Source organism: Oncorhynchus mykiss, chromosome 19 (genome assembly GCF_013265735.2).
Source record: "Oncorhynchus mykiss isolate Arlee chromosome 19, USDA_OmykA_1.1, whole genome shotgun sequence".
Classification (NCBI taxonomy): Eukaryota; Metazoa; Chordata; class Actinopteri; order Salmoniformes; family Salmonidae; genus Oncorhynchus; species Oncorhynchus mykiss.
Genome location: NC_048583.1, coordinates 15771659 through 15791445, shown reverse-complemented (window position 1 = coordinate 15791445; position 19787 = coordinate 15771659). Strand labels below are relative to the sequence as shown.

General features: G+C 42.0%; 2 protein-coding genes across 7 annotated transcripts in view; both read left to right on the top strand.

Moving 5' to 3' along the window:
* The window catches only part of LOC110498461 (zinc finger and SCAN domain-containing protein 2), a 771911-nt gene that overhangs the window by 649622 nt on the left and 102502 nt on the right, over nucleotides 1-19787 (top strand). The window contains exons 1-2 of one of the 6 annotated variants that reach the window (XM_036953705.1): nucleotides 2274-2898; nucleotides 3781-3908. The exons of 4 other annotated variants lie outside the window; for them this stretch is intronic. In XM_036953705.1, the coding sequence (XP_036809600.1) occupies nucleotides 2643-2898; nucleotides 3781-3908 (384 nt within the window). In that variant the 5' untranslated portion in view covers nucleotides 2274-2642. Of the gene's footprint in view, nucleotides 1-2273; nucleotides 2899-3780; nucleotides 3909-19787 lie in introns of those variants that run through there. One more of the 6 variants, XM_036953710.1, reaches the window with a different exon arrangement.
* On the top strand, nucleotides 9490-11135 carry LOC110498527 (zinc finger protein 227-like). Its single transcript, XM_021575195.2, has 2 exons — nucleotides 9490-9538; nucleotides 9752-11135. Exons 1-2 carry the CDS (start codon nucleotides 9526-9528, stop codon nucleotides 10693-10695), a joined length of 957 nt encoding a protein of 318 aa, XP_021430870.1. The 5' UTR covers nucleotides 9490-9525; the 3' UTR covers nucleotides 10696-11135.

The window sequence follows — 19787 nt, the reverse complement described above, 5'->3', positions numbered from 1 at the left end:
ATTAATAGACTGGTTTTACGCACTACTTTCTATTCCAGCTGGGAGAGAGTGCGAGGACGGCTCATGTCATGCAGGTTCAGGTAGCCTGTACAGGACAATTGTATATTCAACTAAAATAAATTGGTAGCTGATTAGTATTCTGTTGTATTTCAAATTAATTTGACAATCTGCTATGTTTGAGTTTCCAACTTTAATTACTGAACAATGAATTACATTATTGCCATTCCTCAGCCAACAGTCTAAAAATGGCAGCCTTGCAACGCCGTGTATAGCTTCGCAAAATGTTAGGCTTAACCTGAGAAAATTACGACCAAATAGGCCTACCAATAAACATTGGACTGCACTGAATACGGACACTCACACGGCAAGCGCAAGAACTTTTCAAGCGCAATAACTTTTCTTGTTCATCTAGTTGAGGGAGGAGGCACAGGCCCGCAACGTAGAATTCGTACACTACAGAGCTCTAGTAGTTGAGGGGTACCCCGGTGTTTAAAGGTTGTCACAGTTTGACTGTTAATGTTTGTACATGTTTGGTGAAATGACTGTTTAAGTGTATTGATTGACTTGGTGCCATACTGATTGGTTTATGTTTGCCTGCTATTGAATATCTTATGTCATTTCTGAATGTCTATTTATTGAGAGCGGTGGTTGGTTTATCACTGCCATTTGGCAGTGTGCATTTTGTTAGGTTATACTACGGGTATCTGAATAGGGAATGAGGACACACCTGGGGTTATGTCATATTAGTTAGACTCCAGACCACCCCTATTATTTCACATGAGGCCTATTTCACATGATATGCCTAAAAACTTAACCACTAGGCTAATAACTAAACACGTTTTACATTCGATTATTTAATTACCAACATGTTACTTCAATGTATCCCTTTGGAGCGCAACAAATTGAGTGACGAATGTGTTGATGTAACGGAATATTTGTCAAAATTCCGCTTTTAACAACCATCAGATTTGATTAAAAATTTAAAATAAAATAGTCATGCAAGCCAAAATATTATATAGGCTTTCATTAAAAGTAATCAAAGTGATCGTGTCAGGTGAATAATTATATCAACACGTTTTATCATTCACCGTGGCTGTCTGAAGCGTGCTATAAAGTTCATAGCTATCATGTGCAACAATGTCAATGAGCGCCATCACTATCTCTCCTTTGCTGTACTGCAAACTATAATGACGACCAGCTGAGATAAGACATTGGGCAAGTTTAATTTTGTTTAAGTGTGGGACCTTGTTTTTTTGAATTATCAAACCATTTAAGAGTGCCAAGTAATCAAATCAACTAACATGTTTGCTTTGTACTCATAGCAATCCCTCATTGCCCAATCAGAAAACATTTTGCAAACATTTATAATACTACAGACAATACAACAACAAAAACTGTGGGTGTTTGTGAAACAGACGTCTATGATTGGTTCAGATTTGGTCCGGTCCTGACCAACCAAATTTGGTTTTGTTTGGTGGCGAAGCTCATTAAAATAAGGCTGCGACTACGAATACAGCGATTTCGCCCCCGCCTCTTCCAGCGCCTATGGTAGGGAGGAGCGAAAACCCGTAGAGACACGGCCCTCCATCGAATGAGAATGACACATGCTGTAGCCTATCTCAGCCTCATATTTCTGAACAGTTGAAATGGGAAAGCCTGCGGCGATTTGATCGAACCTTACCAAAAATATTGATTGAAGGCTATACAACTTTCTCTTTCTGTTATAAATGCTGTTGCAGTTGCACAAGCAGGACGCAGTCCCTACACATTGCACTGGACAAAAACAGCGTTTTGTGTGATGTAGACAGGGGGTGTCAAACTAATGTCAAACTAATTTTGCCCTGGGGGCTGCATTCGATCTTCAACGAGGTCTGTCATATCATTGCGAGAGTTGCGGAAAAAATAACTAGCCAATGTTTGCAAATGATAATGAGAAATGAATCGCTATTTTGGCTGCCTGTATGTCTTGCTTGTGTTTTGAAATGCTTGCCTAAATATACTGTTACAACAGACAGTATTTATGATCATGTTTTTTGTGTAGGCTACAACATGAAAAAATAACATGAATTGCGCTTGAGGCATGGAATGCATAATATGAACATGTCGACCATATCTTCATTGTGGATTACAACATTAAGTTTCTCCACCACATCAATGAGGGGGAAGCGAAAGCTACTTGCGCAATTTTAAAGAACAGCGCCACATGAGGCTGCTGAGGGGAGGACAGCTCATAATAGCTGGAGCGAATGGAATGGCATGGAAACCATTTATTCCGAAGTGTGAAAAGGGGCATGGGTTTTGAGAGAAGGGCTTCCATCCAGGATCTGTTAGAGCTTTTTTTTGTGAACAAAATGTGCAATTCACACTCCGACCTGTGACAGGCAGTAATACGCAACACAGCGTCTAGTCTGCCGGAAATCCATACAAAAAAGTAAACGGTGAACAAGAACAGTTTCCAGGTTAGCGTTGTTATTTATGGATTTATTAACACTCTGGAACTGAAGATATGACTAATTTAACTGCACAATATCACACACTTATCACATGTAGTCTTTACTTCGCATTGGAGACCAGACGTTGTCAATAGAAGTTATCTAGGGGACGATAGCTAGCTAGATACTGACGTTAGCAAGCTGCTAACAATGGCTAACTGTATTGTTTTTCACACTCAAATAGCCTCCATCATGGAGGTGCTAGCGAATGCAGCCGTGGCAGAGATCTGTAAAGTCGTAGACGACGACTATGCAGTGTTTCGTTTGGAAATAACTCAAACCCAAAAAGAAAACAGGACATTGCGGAAGAAACTACAGCTACTGGAACTGAAGGTGGCACGGGAGCGCGTCCTCGCCAGTCCCAATAGTGTCAAGATCATCGACCGATACAGAGGAATGGCAAGAGGTACATTTAGCAAAGGCCGAGGCTGTAAATATATGTCTGTCGCCTCCTGCACATGTGTTCAGATGTGTGACAGCGGCCCAGCTGTGACATCATCTCTGAGAGGTCATCCCTTTACGGTCTCTATGCTGCCACCTACTGATATGTAAATCAATCTCTCAGTGCAGCGCAGCTCATCTCTCAGGAAAAGTAGTGGTTTCGAAAGGAGTGGACATTTAGAAAGGCACCATATAAGAAGATGTGGGGTTTTTGAAAGGTGCAACTTAAGACGTCGTTTGGGTTATCGGACGTTAGTCGTGGTCTTGCACTCTGCAGAGATGACAGCAAGGAATTTCAGTTATGCAAAGAAAATGTCTATTGTGAGCTGTGTCTTTGAACGTTACCTACAGGTAGCCATGTATGTAACTATTTTTTCGTAAATGTAAGTACTAGCTAACGTTAGCTACCTTAACTTTTCCCGGCACTTCTCGAAATCCACTCTTCCCGAAACGCCCACTCCTTTAGACACCCCCACTTTCTAAAGGGATGACTGCTCTGAGAGATGATGTAGCAACTGGACCCAATTGAGATGTGTTGCCAAGAATTGGGTCTTGGGCAGTTTTTGGATATTATGCAATAATTCCCCTGATTACTTAGCTAGCTGTCTTGCTCAAAAACACTCATTCTAACCAGATTATTGATTTACTGCACTTATTATGTACTCAATGAAAACAATGTGATGCATGGAATATAATACGTCAATCAATAAATAGTATATCAAGAAGTAATGAGAAGTGTTGCCTTAGATCCTGGCCAATTCTAGACAGTGTCAATAGTGTACAATACAGCGTTGAACATTGACAGTAGCTAACCTAACCACCTCTTTCCCCCCAATCACTCTCTCAGGTGGACATCTCACTGGAGGCTACAGGAGCTTTGTGAAACCAGCGGGACACAATACATGGAGAGATGACCAACCAATCACTGTTGATGAGGGGAGTGGAACCTCTACCCAGCACATTATCATGATAGAGGTTAGTGTAATAGTGTTGCATAAAAAATGTGCTACTTTGTAAATCAAAGTATTTCAGAAAGGCTCCCCTCAGCTATTCACTTGTTTACATGTACATCCTCATGTATCTGCCATAGGGGAGCTTGTGAGACTTCCCTAAAACATTGTTATACAATTGAACTCATGTACTGATAACCTCCTCTCTTTTTGTGTCAGTCTGCAGAGGCTGCAGGTCCTGGAGTCAAGCAGGAGAGGTCTGAAGGAGAGGAGGACCTACGGCACAGCAGAGACATTCAGACTGGAGCAGTTAACGAGCCCCCTGTAGCCAATGAGGACCCCACCACCCCCCCAGTGCAGCCCAGGACCCGACGCAGAATCACGGAGGTCAGTGGAACGCCGAACGCCGTCCTCAAGTCAGAGACAGACACCGAGACTTTAACAGGGCTGGGGCAACTTGGCTGTCCTCTTGCTTCCCGCTCAGAGTATTTACTTTATGGTAACACGAGCCAGAGGACGGTGAGGTCCCATCCGTATTCAAGTGACTTGTTACAGACTCAGAATGGCCCGTCCTGTTCATATGCTACAGAGACAGAGATGATACCTGGTGACATGCCTTTGGTCTTGGATACACAGACTAATTCAATGACAGGGGACTGGAACCAGTACAGTAGTAGTGTATACTCTGAAGGGTTCCAAGATAATAAAGGGGAGGGGCTGGTCGTAGATGAGGTGACTGTGAAAGTGGAGGGCGGTGCTCCTCTGACATGGAATGCAGACCAGACTCATTTAGGAGAAGGACACTTGCAGGGAAACACCAGTGACTTCTTAGACTACAGGGAAAGCTTAGAGACAAATCTAAATGTTGCGACCCACTCCCCTTTACTCGCGTTCAGAGATCCCGATCCAGTGTCCACGTCAATGGCACCTTCCAATTCACACGGCCGCATCCTTTTCGATGAGGTATTGAACTCAAACAACAGGGCTAGAGCTCAGGGAGGGGGAGCCACATCAGGCAATAGTAAAGAGAAACGGTTCCTCTGCATGTTCTGTAACAAAGGCTTCAGCTGCCCCCAGAAGGTGGAGATCCACCAGAGGGTCCACACAGGGGTGAAACCCTTCAGCTGTACACAGTGTCATATGCACTTCGCCAAGGCTGGCAACCTGAAGAGGCACCATATGGTCCACACAGGGGAGAAACCATTTAGCTGTAGTCAGTGTCACATGCGCTTCGCCCAGGCTGGTGACCTGAAGAGACACCAGAGGGTCCACACAGGGGAGAAACCCTTCAGCTGTACCCAGTGTCACATGCGTTTCACCCAGGCTGGTGACCTGAAGAGGCACCAGAGGGTCCACATGGGAGAGAGGCCGTTTGCCAGTACGCAGTGTGGGAAGAGGTTTTCAGAGAGGAGATACCTCAGGATACACCAGCAGAAAAAACATTCCACTAAATAACTTCTGACATTTAGATCAAACCCTGCTTTAAAGGAAAATATACATTTTCATTGTTGTAAGCAGAAAATATCCACAGATTCATTTAGAATAACAAGAGTAACAGATTTAAATGTTGAATATTCCTGGGTAGAATATTGCATCCAGACATTGTGTGGAACACCTTCCTAATATTGAGTTATACCCCATTTTTGCCCTCAGAACAGCCTCAATTCGTCAGGGAAATGACTCTACAAGGTGTCGAAAGCTTTCCACGGGGATGCTGGCCCATGTTGACTCCAATGCTTCCCACAGTTGTGTCAAGTTGGCTGGATGCCTTTTGGGTGGTGGAACATTCTTGATACACATGTAAACTGTTGAGTGAGAAAAACCCAGCGGCGTTGCAGTTCTTGACACACTCAAACCGGTGCACCTGGCACCTACTACCATACCCCATTCAAAGGCACTTAAAAACGCGACACTGTCTACACAGGTTGACTCACCTGCACCCGCTTTCTCCTGTTGTGCTATTTGCAAACCAATTGTTCTGGGGAACTGCAGTAAGCTTCATAATGTATAATGAAGAACGCAATCTGCTTTATCTCCTAACGTATTGCACAAGTTTACTTAATAGGATTGGACCCTTTTTTTCAATTTTTGCCTAAAATGACATAACCAAATCTAACTGCCTGTAGCTCAGGCCCTGACTTGATACCATTTGAAAGTAAACACTTTGAAGATTGTGTGAATGTGGAATTAATGTAAGATAATATAACACATTAGATCTAGTAAAAGATAATAATACAAACAAAAAAACATGTTTGTTCCATCATGTTTGAAATGCAAGAGAAAGGCCATTTAGGATTCTGTGTAATTTAGATGTTGTCCACAAGATGGCAGCAGTGTGTGTGCAAAGTTTCAGACTGATCAGTTTATTAATTGTTTTATTTTATTTCACCCTTTTATTTAACCAGGTAGGCTAGTTGAGAACAAGTTCTCATTTGCAACTGCGACCTGGCCAAGATAAAGTAAAGCAGTTAAACACATACAACAACACAGAGTTACACATGGAAAAAACAAACATACAATCAATAATACAGTAGAAAAATCTATATACAGCATGTGCAAATGAGGTAGGATAAGAGAGGTAAGACAATAAATAGACAATGGTGGCAAAGTAATTACAATATAGCAATTAAACACTGGAATGGTAGGATGTGCAGAAGATGAATGTGCAAGTTGAGATACTGGGGTGCAAAGGAGTAAGATAAATAAATAAGAGTATGGGGATGAGGTAAATTGGATGGGCTATTTACAGATGAGCTATGTACAGGTTCAGTGATCTGTGAGCTGCTCTGACAGCTGGTGCTTAAAGCTAGTGAGGGAGATATGAGTCTCCAGCTTCAGAGATTTTTGCAGTTCGTTCCAGTCATTGGCAGCAGAGAACTGGAAGGAGATTGTAGATGTTTAGTGTGAATCTGGAAGGAGAGTTTACAGTCTAACCAGACACCTAGGTATTTGTAGTTGTCCACACATTCTAAGTCAGAACCTTCCAGAGTAGTGATGCTGGACGGGCGGGCAGGTGCGGGCAGCGAACAATTACACCACTTTTACATTACACCATTTTGTATCAAGTCTGCCAGGAGTTTGCCTAAATGTGCCCAATTGGTCAATTTATACATTTTAAGTAGCTACAAATATAAAAATGTATTGAAAAACAGCAAAGAAATAGTTAATACGGTATTGATAAACCATCCTGTGGCTATTTCCAAATACCCCAGTATACACGGTTTACCTCCCAAGCCTAGTTCCTAATGTTTTGTACACTCGGTGTATAAGCCTAAAAAGTCTGTTAGATATTGTGTTTGTACTGTGTAGTCTATAATGATGTTCACAAATGCCACTTTTAATGAGAACTTGAATGCAGATTTGTAGCTGACATGTATATTTGTGGTGTATTTAAAACTTGTTTATGTTTATTAATAAACACAAAATGGTACTCTTCTAAGACTTTCATTGAGGCTCTCTTTAATATACATCACATCTGATCTCACCCTATTCTGCAAACACTTGACAGCACTTTATAACCATTATACACTTACTAAATATACCTACACAAACCCACACACTAACAAACACCTACTGTTCATGTTAAAATAGTTTTGTCAGGTTTGTCTGACTTTTGACATATCATAGCTGACTCATATTTACCCACAACATCATATTTATGTCCACCATGATGGGTTTAACAACAATAAAATCATTCTCTAACTACAGTATAGGACTCGGATGTAGTGGGGATTGATAAACACTCCATGTTTAAAGTGTTTATTATCTATGTGTGTGTGTGTGTGTGTACCTGAGGGAGTGTATGTCTGTGTAATCTGTATCACTTGTCTCTTCCAGGAGGAGGGTCCAGAGGTGCTGCTGGTGAAGGAGGAGGGGTGTGAGGAGGGTCTTGGGAACCCTGAGGGGAACATGGTCATGGAGGACAACCAGACTACACTTCCTCCTGAACCCACAGAGGAACCAGCTGAGCAGCACAGGACGACACACAGTCTCACTGAGGTAAACCCACTGTGAACTACAGTCTGTTTGGTATTAGGCCTCTCAGAGTATGAGTGCTGATCTAGGATCAGTTTGTCTTTTATATCATAATGAATAAGACTATATAGACAAGTGGGGACCTGATCCTCAATCAGCACTTCTACTCTGAGACTCTTTGTGGATACGGGCCCTGGGCATCTCAGAAAAGGGCCTTTAAGACTAAAAAAACTCCCAGCTCATTGTAGGTTTTAGGATGATGTAAAGACACTGTTCAGACAAACTCTGAGCCAGGAGTAAAATCAACTCATAAAAGTTTGTCAGCTTGTAATCTCGGCAGTTGACGCTCATTGGCATTGTCTCAAATAATGGGGAATAACCAATCGCAATGAGGCATCGCCAGCTGTGAACTCTAGAGCAGTGATTCCAAAACTGGGGAGGCAGAGTGTAATTTCGAAATTCATGTTTTCTCTTGTCATGTCAGTCATTGCATACCTTAGAGAGCTATTTTGAACTTGTCAGAAATGTCCAGATCAACTAGCCCATGTCAGCTAACATTTTTTAGCCCATAGATGTTTTTGTAAATGCTTGAGTTTCTCAAATATTACGGGATGTTCCCCAATGCTGGAAGGGGGGCCTGAGTGAAAAAGTTTGGGAACCCCTGCTCTATAGCACGCTTTAGACATCCACAATGAATGTGACTGTGAATGTTGCAATAGTAAATCGTTTGATATCATTTGTCACCTGACACGATCACTTTGCCTAGTCTTAATTATTGCCTATATAATATGTTGGCATGCATACCCTTTTTTTATGTTTTTGTTTTTTTACCAATTATGATGGTTGTTAAAAGCAAGATGTTGCTGTTATGTCAACACACTCGTCACTCCTTTTTAACAACTCTATATTGCTTTGGCACAGTAGGCATCAAGACACTTGTCAATAATGTTGCATGCAACATTTTACTAAAGGTCGATTAGTTTTCATCGAACACAGTCAAAGTTAACATAAGCTCTAGATGCCTTCCGTTGCTACAAAGGGATAGCTTGGCATAACGTGTATGAAATTCAATAATTAAAGAAAAACATGTTTATACATTTTTGTCTAGTGGTTATAAGTATTTAGACATATGTGAAATGGGCCTCATGAAATCTTTATCAAAAGTGCAAGATATAATGTAGGTCTATATTATTTATGGATTATGGATTGATCAAATAGAAATATCAAAACATTATTTGAACAACTTTAGCATTTGCAAGTGGCACAGGAACCACTGCCTCGCTGCATATTTACCCATAAAAGTAGGAGTATTCTCAGCACTTATGACCAATTTCCTACTCTGAGATGCTTTGTGGATACGGGCCCAGGTCTTGATAAATTTTGTCTTAAGTGTGGGACCATGTCTTTGAATTATCGAACCATTGAAGAGTGTCAAGTAATCAAATTAACTAACATGTTTGCATAGTACTCATAGCAATCCCTCATTACCCAATCAGAAGATGATCCATAGCAGGGTGCTGATATCATATTTCTTGATCTAACATCCTCTCACTCTGTATCTCTTACAGTCAGTAGACATGGAGGATGGAAAGCCTGATCTGCTGCTGGTCAAAGAGGAGACAATAGAAGATGGACCAGAGAGCATTGACCTGCTGAGTGGACTAAAGATGGGGGAGCAAGGTAAGGGAGAAATACATATAGCCTACATACAGTAATAGATCTTCAATGGGACTATTTTTTTATTTTCTTCATTCATAAAATGAAATCAATACAACTTATGTTTACATAATAAACACACACATTATAATGTATGAACAATTTATTGACTCAACTGCACATGTAGAGTCTTCTCTGCCATGTTTGTGAAGTCTATTTTCTAACCTCTTACTGAAGGTGGTTGGCTGGAGGCTAACAGAGCAGACTGGGTGGCCATCTTGGATTCCCAGACCCAGACGGGTACAGCTAAGAGCCCAGGGGACAAGGTCAATGAGCAGGCCAGGATCAGAGGGGACAGCATCAACTTTAAGATGGGGAACAACACTGTTAAGCGCAATCAGAAACAGACAGTCGATCACAAAACAACAACCGAACTTAGTCTCCATGACAACAGACTGGCTGAGACCAGGGTGGGGCGTAAATTAGGTCTGCGGGGACAGGGACGTCCGTCCTGCTCCTATAGTTGTGATTCAGAGAGACTGATGGGGCCTCAGGTTAACCCCCTAACAGGTGCTGCCTTCAGCCTGCCTTCTATAGGATCTATAAACTGGAACATGGACCCTGCGACAACACAGACACTCCCTGGCCTTCATCCTCCTCACACTCTCCTAATGTTAAACCAGACCTCAGACAATGCCAGTGCCTCAACACTAAATGGCTACACAAGCCCATTGACAAATGACAGTAGTAGTAGCGCTATCAGCAGATCCAGTGGTAAAGAGAAGCGCTTCCCGTGTTCGTTCTGTGGGAAAGCCTTCAGTTTCCCCAAACAGGTGAAGATCCACCAGAGGATGCATACGGGGGAGAAACCGTTTGTCTGCCCCCTATGCCGGGCCAGTTTCTCCCACCCGTCCAACCTGAAGAGGCACCAGAGGGTCCACACAGGGGTGAAACCCTTCAGCTGTACCCAGTGTCACATGTGCTTCACCCAGGCTGGCCACCTGAAGAGGCACCAGAGGGTCCACACGGGGGAGAAACCCTACAGCTGCCCCCAGTGTGAGAAGAGGTTCTCCCACCAGCACCATCTGAAGATGCACCTGAAGATCCACACAGGAGAGAGGCCGTTCGCCTGTACGTTACCTCAGGATACACCAGCAGAAAATGCACATAGCCTTGTATAGATTGTAGTGATATGTAGTATTAGCTAGTATAGTGTACAGTGACATGTAATGTAGTACTAGTTAGTTTGTAGTTAATTCTGTTGGTTTAGGATGTAGTAGGGAACTGGATGAGGTGAACTGAGGAAAGAATGAGTATGATGAGGCAGAGTAGATGATATGGTGATGATGGTGTCTGTAAAAATGCTTCAATGATAACCTTGTCTTTTTGTTTGATGCTGGTGTTTTATAATGAGGAAATTATAGTGCCTTAATTCATGTTTACTTGACATAAAGTAGTGAAGATGTGCGTACTGTAATGTTGAACCTTTTCCAAAGCGAGGGAACCAGATTTACAGAAAAAGGTAAAGTGTTACCATAGTGAGAAAAGTTATTCTACTTGTCACATATTTCATTTGTGCAATGTGTGTGTGACCATTTAAAAAAACATTAATTACAAAATAGACTCTGCTGACTGACTGACTTGGTTATTTTTGTATCATTGCAGGGACTGAGTTGCCCTTAGCTCAGTCAAACCAAAACATTATACTTAATTCTTGAATCAACACATATGGATTTTTTTTATGAACTCCAATGACTCCATGTTGCTAGGTACTTCAATCACAGTGTTAAAGATGGGCTTGACTGTGATTAACATTTTAAAATATAATTGAATGTTTCTGTAAATACAGCAAATAGTTTCTTAGAAAACCTTTATGCTTTTCTGTTGAATTTGGTGAATATCTATATAATCATAATATATATATATATATATATAATCAAATGTATTTATATAGCCCTTCGCACATCAGCTGATGTCTCAAAGTGCTGTACAGAAACCCAGCCTAAAACCCCAAACAGCAAGCAATGCAGGTGTTGAAGCACGTTGGCTAGGAAAAACTCCCTAGAAAGGCCAAAACCTAGGAAGAAACCTAGAGAAGAACCAGGCTATGAGGGGTGGCCAATCCTCTTCTGGCTGTGCCGGGTGGAGATTATAACAGAACATGGCCAAGATGTTCAAATGTTCATAAATGACCAGCATGGTCAAATAATAGGTCTGGGACAGGTAGCACGTCCAGATTCCATAGCCGCAGGCAGAACAGTCGAAACTGGAGCAGCAGCACGGCCAGGTGGACTGGGGACAGCAAGGAGTCATCATGCCAGGTAGTCCTGAGGCATGGTCCTAAGGCTCAGGTCCTCTGAGAGAAAGAAAGAGAGAATTAGAGAGTGCACACAAACTACTACAGCATAAATACTGGAGGCTGAGACAGGAGGGGTCAGGAGACACTGTGGCCCCATCCGATGATACCCCCGGACAGGGCCAAACAGGAAGGATATAACCCCACCCACTTTGCCAAAGCACAGCCCCCACACCACTAGAGGGATATCTTCAACCACCAACTTACCATCCTGAGACAAGGCCGAGTATTGCCCACAAAGATCTCCGCCACGGCACAACCAAAGGGGAGGGCGCCAACCCAGACAGGAAGATCACATCAGTGATTCAAACCCACTCAAGTGACGCACCCCTCCTAGGGACGGCATGAAAGAGCACCAGTAAGCCAGTGGCTCAGCCCCTGTAATATGGTTAGAGGCAGAGAATCCCAGTGGAAAGAGGGGAACCGGCCAGGCAGAGACCGCAAGGGCGGTTCGTTGCTCCAGAGCCTTTCCATTCACCTTCACACTCATTTACCAGTACATTCAAAAATTCTAAAGAACAAATAGGAGGCCTGCGTCTTGTGACCGTAGCGTACGTGTAGGTATGTACGGCAGGACCAAATCAGAGAGACAGGTAGGAGCAAGCCCATGTAATGCTTTGTAGGTTAGAGGTAAAACCTTGAAATCAGCCCTTGCCATGACAGGAAGCCAGTGTAGGGAGGCTAGCACTGGAGTAATATGAAATCATTTTTTGGTTCTAGTCAGGATTCTGGCAGCCGTATTTAGAACTAACTGAAGTTTATTTTGCATCATTTTTGGACAGAAAGTTTCTGATTTTTGCAATGTTACATAGATGGAAAAAAGCTGTCCTTGAAACAGTCTTGATATGTTCGTCAAAAGAGAGATCAGTGTCCAGAGTAACACCGAGGTCCTTCACCGTTTTATTTGAGACTACTGTACAACCATTAAGATGAATTGTCAGATTCAACAGAAGATCTCTTTGTTTCTTGTGACCTAGAACTAGCATCTATGTTTTGTCCTAGTTTTAAAGTAGAAAGTTTGCAGCCATCCACTTCCTTATGTCTGAAACACAGGCTTTAGCGAGGGCAATTTTGGGGCTTCACCATGTTTCATTGAAATGTACAGCTGTGTGTCATCCGCATAGCAGTGAAAGTTAACATGATGTTTTCGAATGACATCCCCAAGAGGTAAAATATATAGTGAAAACAATAGTGGTCCTAAAACTGAACCTTGAGGAACACCGACATTTACAGTGGATTTGTCAGAGGACAAATCATTCACAGAGACAAACTGATATCTTTCCGACAGATAAGATCTAAACCAGGCCAGAACTTTTCCGTGTAGACCCATTTGGGTTTCCAATCTCTCCAAAAGAATGTGGTGATCGATGGTATCAAAAGCAGCACTAAGGTCTAGGAGCATGAGGACAGATGCAGAGCCTCGGTCTGATGCCATTAAAAGGTAATTTACCACCTTCACAAGTGCAGTTTCAGTGCTATGATGGTGTCTAAAACCAAACTGAAGCATTTCGTATACATTGTTTGTCTTCAGGAAGGCAGTGAGTTGCTGCGTAACAGCCTTTTCTAAAATGTTTGAGAGGAATGGAAGATTCGATATAGGCCGATAGTTTTTTTATATTTTCTGTGTCAAGGTTTGGCTTTTTCAAGAGAGGCTTTACTGCTGCCACTTTTAGTGAGTTTGGTACACATCCGGTGGATAGAGAGCCGTTTATTATGTTCAACATAGGAGGGCCAAGCACAGGAAGCAGCTATTTTAGTAGTTTAGTTGGAATAGGGTCCGGTATGCAGCTTGAAGGTTAGAGGCCATGATTATTTTCATCATTGTGTCAAGAGATATAGTACTAAAACACTTGATCCTAGGTCCTGGCAGAGTTGTGCAGACTCAGGACAACTGAGCTTTGAAGGAATACGCAGATTTAAAGAGGAGTCCGTAATTTGCTTTCTAATAATCATGTTCTTTTCTTCAAAGAAGTTCATGAATTTATTACTGCTGAAGTGAGAGCCATCCTCACTTGGGGAATGCTGCTTTTTAGTTAGCTTTGCGACAGTATCAAAAATACATTTCGGATTGTTCTTATTTTCCTCAATTAAGTTGGAAAAATAGGATGATCGAGCAGCAGTAAGGGCTCTTCGATACTGCACGGTACTGTCTGTCCAAGCTAGTCGGAAGACTTCCAGTTTGGTGTGGCGCCATTTCCGTTCCACTTTTCTGGAAGTTTGCTTCAGAGCTCTGGTATTTTCTGTATACCAGGGAGCTAATTTCTTATGAGAAATGTTTTTAGTTTTATGGGGTGCAACTGCATCTAGGGTATTGCGCAAGGTTAAATTGAGTTCCTCAGTTAGGTGGTTAACTGATTCTTGTCCTCTGACGTCCTTGGGTAGGCAGAGGGAGTCTGGAAGGGCATCAAGGAATCTTTGTGTTGCCTGTGAATTTATAACACAACTTTTGATGCTCCTTGGTTGGGGTCTGAGCAGATTATTTGTTGCAATTGCAAACATAATAAAATGGTGGTCCGATAGTCCAGGATTATGAGGAAAAACATTAAGATCCACAACATTTATTCCATGGGACAAAACTAGGTCCAGAGTATGACTGTGACAGTGAGTAGGTCCAGAGACATGTTGGACAAAACCCACTGAGTCGATGATGGCTCCGAATGCCTTTTGGAGTGGGTCTGTGGACTTTTCCATGTGAATATTAAAGTAAAAAAAAATGAATATTATCTGCTATGACTACAAGTCCGATAGGAATTCAGGGAACTCAATGAGGAACGCTGTATATGGCCCAGGAGGCTTGTAAACAGTAGCTATAAAAAGTGATTGAATTAAGAATTTAGATGCAAAGATGTCTGCAGAAAGAATGGGGTGTCAGCTATGACATGACACCTTGAGAACATCTATTTGGGTAATTGAACTACAGTAATTGAAGTTGATTTACCTCCGCTAACAGAATTACGGTAATGGAATTACGTTATGGGTCCCCTATCTGCACTGTACAGAAATGCATAATTATGGATTTGAATGTTCATGGTGATGAATTCTGAATAGGTATACACAGGTAAATATATGCGATATCCACCTTTGCATATTTGGGTATTAATCTACACACGGGCTATTACTCTAAAGCACTCGACCCCCCCAAACAAGACCACAGTTGGTCCGAACCAGACAAAATCTAAACCTATCATGTACAGTTGAAGTCGGAAGTTTACATACACTTAGGTTGGAGTCATTAAAACTTGTTTTTCAACCACTCCACAATTTTCTTGTTAACGAACTATAGTTTTGGCAAGTCGGTTAGGACATCTACTTTGTGCATGACACAAGTCATTTTTCCAACAATTGTTTACAGACAGATTATTTCACTTATAATTCACTGTATCACAATTCCAGTGGGTCAGAAGTGTACATACACTAAGTTGACTGTGCCTTTAAAAAGCTTGGGAAATTCTAGAAAATTATGTCATGGCTTTAGAAGCTTCTGATAGGCTAATTGACATAATTTGAGTCAATTGGAGGTGTACCTGTGGATGTATTTCAAGGCCTACCTTTGAACCCAGTGCCTCTTTGCTTGAGAAATCAGCCAAGACCTCAGAAAAAAATGTGTAGACCTCCACAAGTCTGGTTCATCCTTGGAAGCAATTTCCAAATGCCTGAAGGTACAACATTCATCTGTACAGACAATAGTACGCAAGTATAAACACCATGGGACCACACAGCCGTCATAACGCTCAGGAAGGAGACGCGTTCTGTCTCCTAGAGATGAACGTACTTTGGTGCGAAAAGTGCAAATCAATCCCAGAACAACAGCAAAGGACCTTGTGAAGATGCTGGAGGAAACAGGTACAAAAGTATCTATATCCACAGTAAAAATGAGTCCTATATCGACATAACCTGAAAGGCTGCTCAGCAGGGAAGAAGCCACTGCGTCAAAACCGCCATGAAAAAGCCAGACTACAGTTTGCAACTGCACATGGGGACAAAGAGCATACTTTTTGGAGAAATGTCCTCCAGTCTGATGAAACAAAAATAGAACTGTATGGCCATAATGACCATTGTTATGTTTCGAAGAAAAAGGGGGAGGCTTGCAAGCCGAAGAACACCATCCCAACCGTGAAGCACGGGATTGGCAGCATCATGTTGTGGGGGTGCTTTGCTTCAGGAGGGACTGGTGCACTTCACAAAATAGATGGCATCATGAGGATGGAAAGTGATGTGGATATATTGAAACAACATCTCAAGACATCAGTCAGGAAGTTAAAGCTTGGTCGCAAATGGGTCTTACAAATGGACAATGACCCCAAGCATACTTCCAAAGTTGTGTCAAAATGGCTTAAGGACAACAAAGTCAAGGTATTGGAGTGGCCGTCACAAAGCCCTGACCTCAATTCTATAGAAAATTTGTGTGCAGAACTGAAAAAGCGTGTGCGAGCAAGGTCTACAAACCTCACTAAGTTATACCAGCTCTATTGTGGGAAGCTTGTGGAAGGCTACCCAAAACGTTTGACCCAAGTTAAACAATTTATAGGCAATGCTACCTACCAAATACTAATTGAGTGTGTGTAAACTTTTGACCCACTGGGAATGTGATGGCTGAAATAAATTATTCTCTCTACTATTATTCTGACATTTAACATTCTTTAAATAAAGTGGTGATCCTAACTGACCTAAGACAGGGAATGTTTACTAGGATAAAATGTCAGGTATTGTGAAAAACTGAGTTTAAATGTAGTTGGCTAACGTGTATGTAAACTTCCGACTTCAACTGTATATCTACGTTTCACAAGTTTGGACATCACAGTAGAGTTCAGTGGAAAGTATTCAGACCCCTTGACTTTTTCCACATTTTGTTACGTTACAGCCTTATTCTAAAATGTATAAAATAAAATATTTTCCTCATCAATCTACACACCCCATAATGACAAAGCGAAAACATGTTTTTAGAAATGTTTGCAAATGTGGGGGCTCCCGAGTGGCGCAGATTCTGGGTTCGAGTCCAGGCTCTTACGCAGCCAGCCGCGGCCGGAAGTCCCATCGGGCGGTGCAAAAACCAAGCAATGAGGTCAAAGGAATTGTCCGTGGAGCTCTTAGACAGGATTATGTCGAGGCACAGATCTGGGGAAGGGTACCAAAAAATGTCTGCAGCATTGAAGGTCCCCAAGAACACAGTGGCCTCCATCATTCTTAAATGGAAGAAATGTAGAACCACCAACATTCTTCCTAGAGCTGGCCGCCCGGCCAAATTGAGCAATTGGGGGAGAAGGGCCTTGGTCAGGGAGGTGACCATGGTCACTGTGACAGAGCTCCAGAGTTCCTCTGTGGAGATTGGAGAACCTTCCAGAAGGACAAAAATCTCTGCAGCACTCCACCGACCAGGCCGTAAATAAAGAATAGCCAGACGTAAGCCACTCCTCAGTAAAAGGCACACAACAAACCGCTTGGAGTTTGCCAAAAGGCACCTAAAGGACTCTCAGACCATGAGAAACAAGATTCTCTGTTTTGATGAAACCAAGATTGAACTCTTTGGCCTGAATGCCAAGCGTCATGTCTGGAGGAAACCTGGTACCATCCCTCTGGTGAAGCATGTTGGTGGTGGCAGCATCATGCAGAGGGATGTTTTTCAGCGGCAGGGATTGAGAACCTATTCAGGATCGAGGGAAAGATGAACGGAACGAAGTAAGAGATATCCTTGATGAAAACCTGCTCCAGAGCGTTCAGGACCTCAGACTGGGGCAAATGTTTACTTTCCAACAGGACAACGACTCCAAGTACACAGCCAAGACAATGTACGAGTGGCTTCCGGACAAGTCTATGAATGTCCTTGAGTGGCCCAGCCAGAGCCCGGACTTGAACCCGATTGGACATCTCTGGAAAGACCTGAAAATAGCTGTGCAGTGACGCTCCTCATCCAACCTGACAGAGCTTGAAAGGATCTGCAGATAAGAATGGGAGAAACACCCATTGGGAGTAACTCCAATTCTATCTCGGGGATCTACAGACAGTACCTTGGACTTCATAGTATAGTTTTTTCTCTGAGATGCACTGCCAACTGCGGGGTCAACTGTGGGACCTTTATATAGACAGGTGTGTTTCTTTCTAAATCATGTCCAAACAATTGAATTGGCTACAGGAGGACTCCAATTGAGTTGTAATGACATCTCAAGGATGCTGAAATGTACCGTGTCTTCAGGAGTATCAGCAAAGGGGTGTGGATACTTATGTGAATTAGATAACTGTATTTCAATTTGAATAAATTTGCTCAAATTTAAATAAAAATAAAAAAACGTTTTCACTTTGTAATTATGGAGTATTGTGTGTAGATGGGTGAGAATTGTTATTTTTAATCCATTTTGAATTCAGGCTGTAACAACAATGTGGAATAAGTCAAGAGGTATGAATACTTTCTGAAGTCACTGTACATTTCAGTACATACACACAAAGTTGGTCACATGGGGGAGAGCTGTTGTAACGTGAGGTGTTGCTTTATTTGTTTTTTTGAAACCAGGTTTGCGGTTAACTTGTGCTATATTAGATGGAAGGGAGTTCCTTGCCATCATGTTTCTGTATCAGAGGAGGCTGCTGAGGGGAGGACGGCTCATAATAGTGTCTGGAATGGCTATTCCATTAGCTACAGCTATTACCACAAGCCCCAATTAAAGTGCCACCAAGCTCCTGTGCTCTGTATAATACTGTAGATATGTCGGGACCAGTTTGTTACTGGTCACCCATTCTAAAACTGACTGCAACTCCATGCTTAGGGTCACTTTGTTTAGGGTTGCAGTGATTTCACTAGCTGTGGTTGCTGACACATATAGGGTTGAATCATCAAAGGCTGCACTGAAATGTAACAGTATAGCTCCCACAATCTTCTTATTATCAATTTATTTTAACCAATCATCAGTCATTTGTGTCAGTCTAGTACATGTTGAGTGCCCTTCTCTTTAAGAATTCTGAAAGTCTATATTGGTCAAACACAATTTGTTCCAAGTTTGCTAAGAACTGGCAGCAAGCTGATAGGTCGGCTGTTAAAACCACTAAGGTCACCTTACCATTCTTGGGTAGCAGAATGACTTTGGCCTACCTCCAGGCCCGAGGACAAATATTGATCAATAACAATACTTTTTTCCACCTCTCTCACAGTAACAAAATTCAAACTTAGAATGCTTTTTTCATTACTTGTTTTTTTTATGCATGAATACGATGGTTTTCTGTTCGTTCTTGGCATTTCCTGCCTAAGTTTGCCCACGTTGCCAATGAAGTTGGATTTGTATTTCTGCCCATAATTTAATTTCAAGTACTCAAGTTTGTTCTCTATAATTCTTTATATCATTGATCTTGGCTTCATAATAAAGTTTCTCCTTCTTTTTGTCACATAATTTCTCCATTTGCAGCCAGTCAGATGTACAGCCAGACATATTAGCCACTCCTTTTAACCCCTATCTCTTTCATCCATACAGTTTTTAAATTCCTCATCAACCCATGGAGCCTTAACAGTTCGAACAGTCAGTTTCTTAACTGCTGCATGTGTGTTAATAATTGGAAGAAGCAATTTCATGAATTCATCAAATGCAGCATCTAGGTGCTTCTTACAAATATTTGTGTATGATCTTATACATTATTTTAGGCCCAGCTTTTGGAACCTTGGCTTTCCTTGATATAGCCACTATATTGTGTGCATCCAATGGGTACGGATGTAGCTTTAGAATATAGTTCTACAGTATTAGTACAAATGTGATCATTACATGAGGATTACACAGTTCCTGTGGTGTTTGTAAACACCGTGGTAGGTTGATTAATAACCTGAACCAGATTACAGGCACTGGTTACAGAGAAGCTTCCTCTTGATGAAAACCAGTCAATATTCAGGTCCCCAAAGAATTAGCCCTCTCTGTTTACATCCCAAACTATCAAGCATTT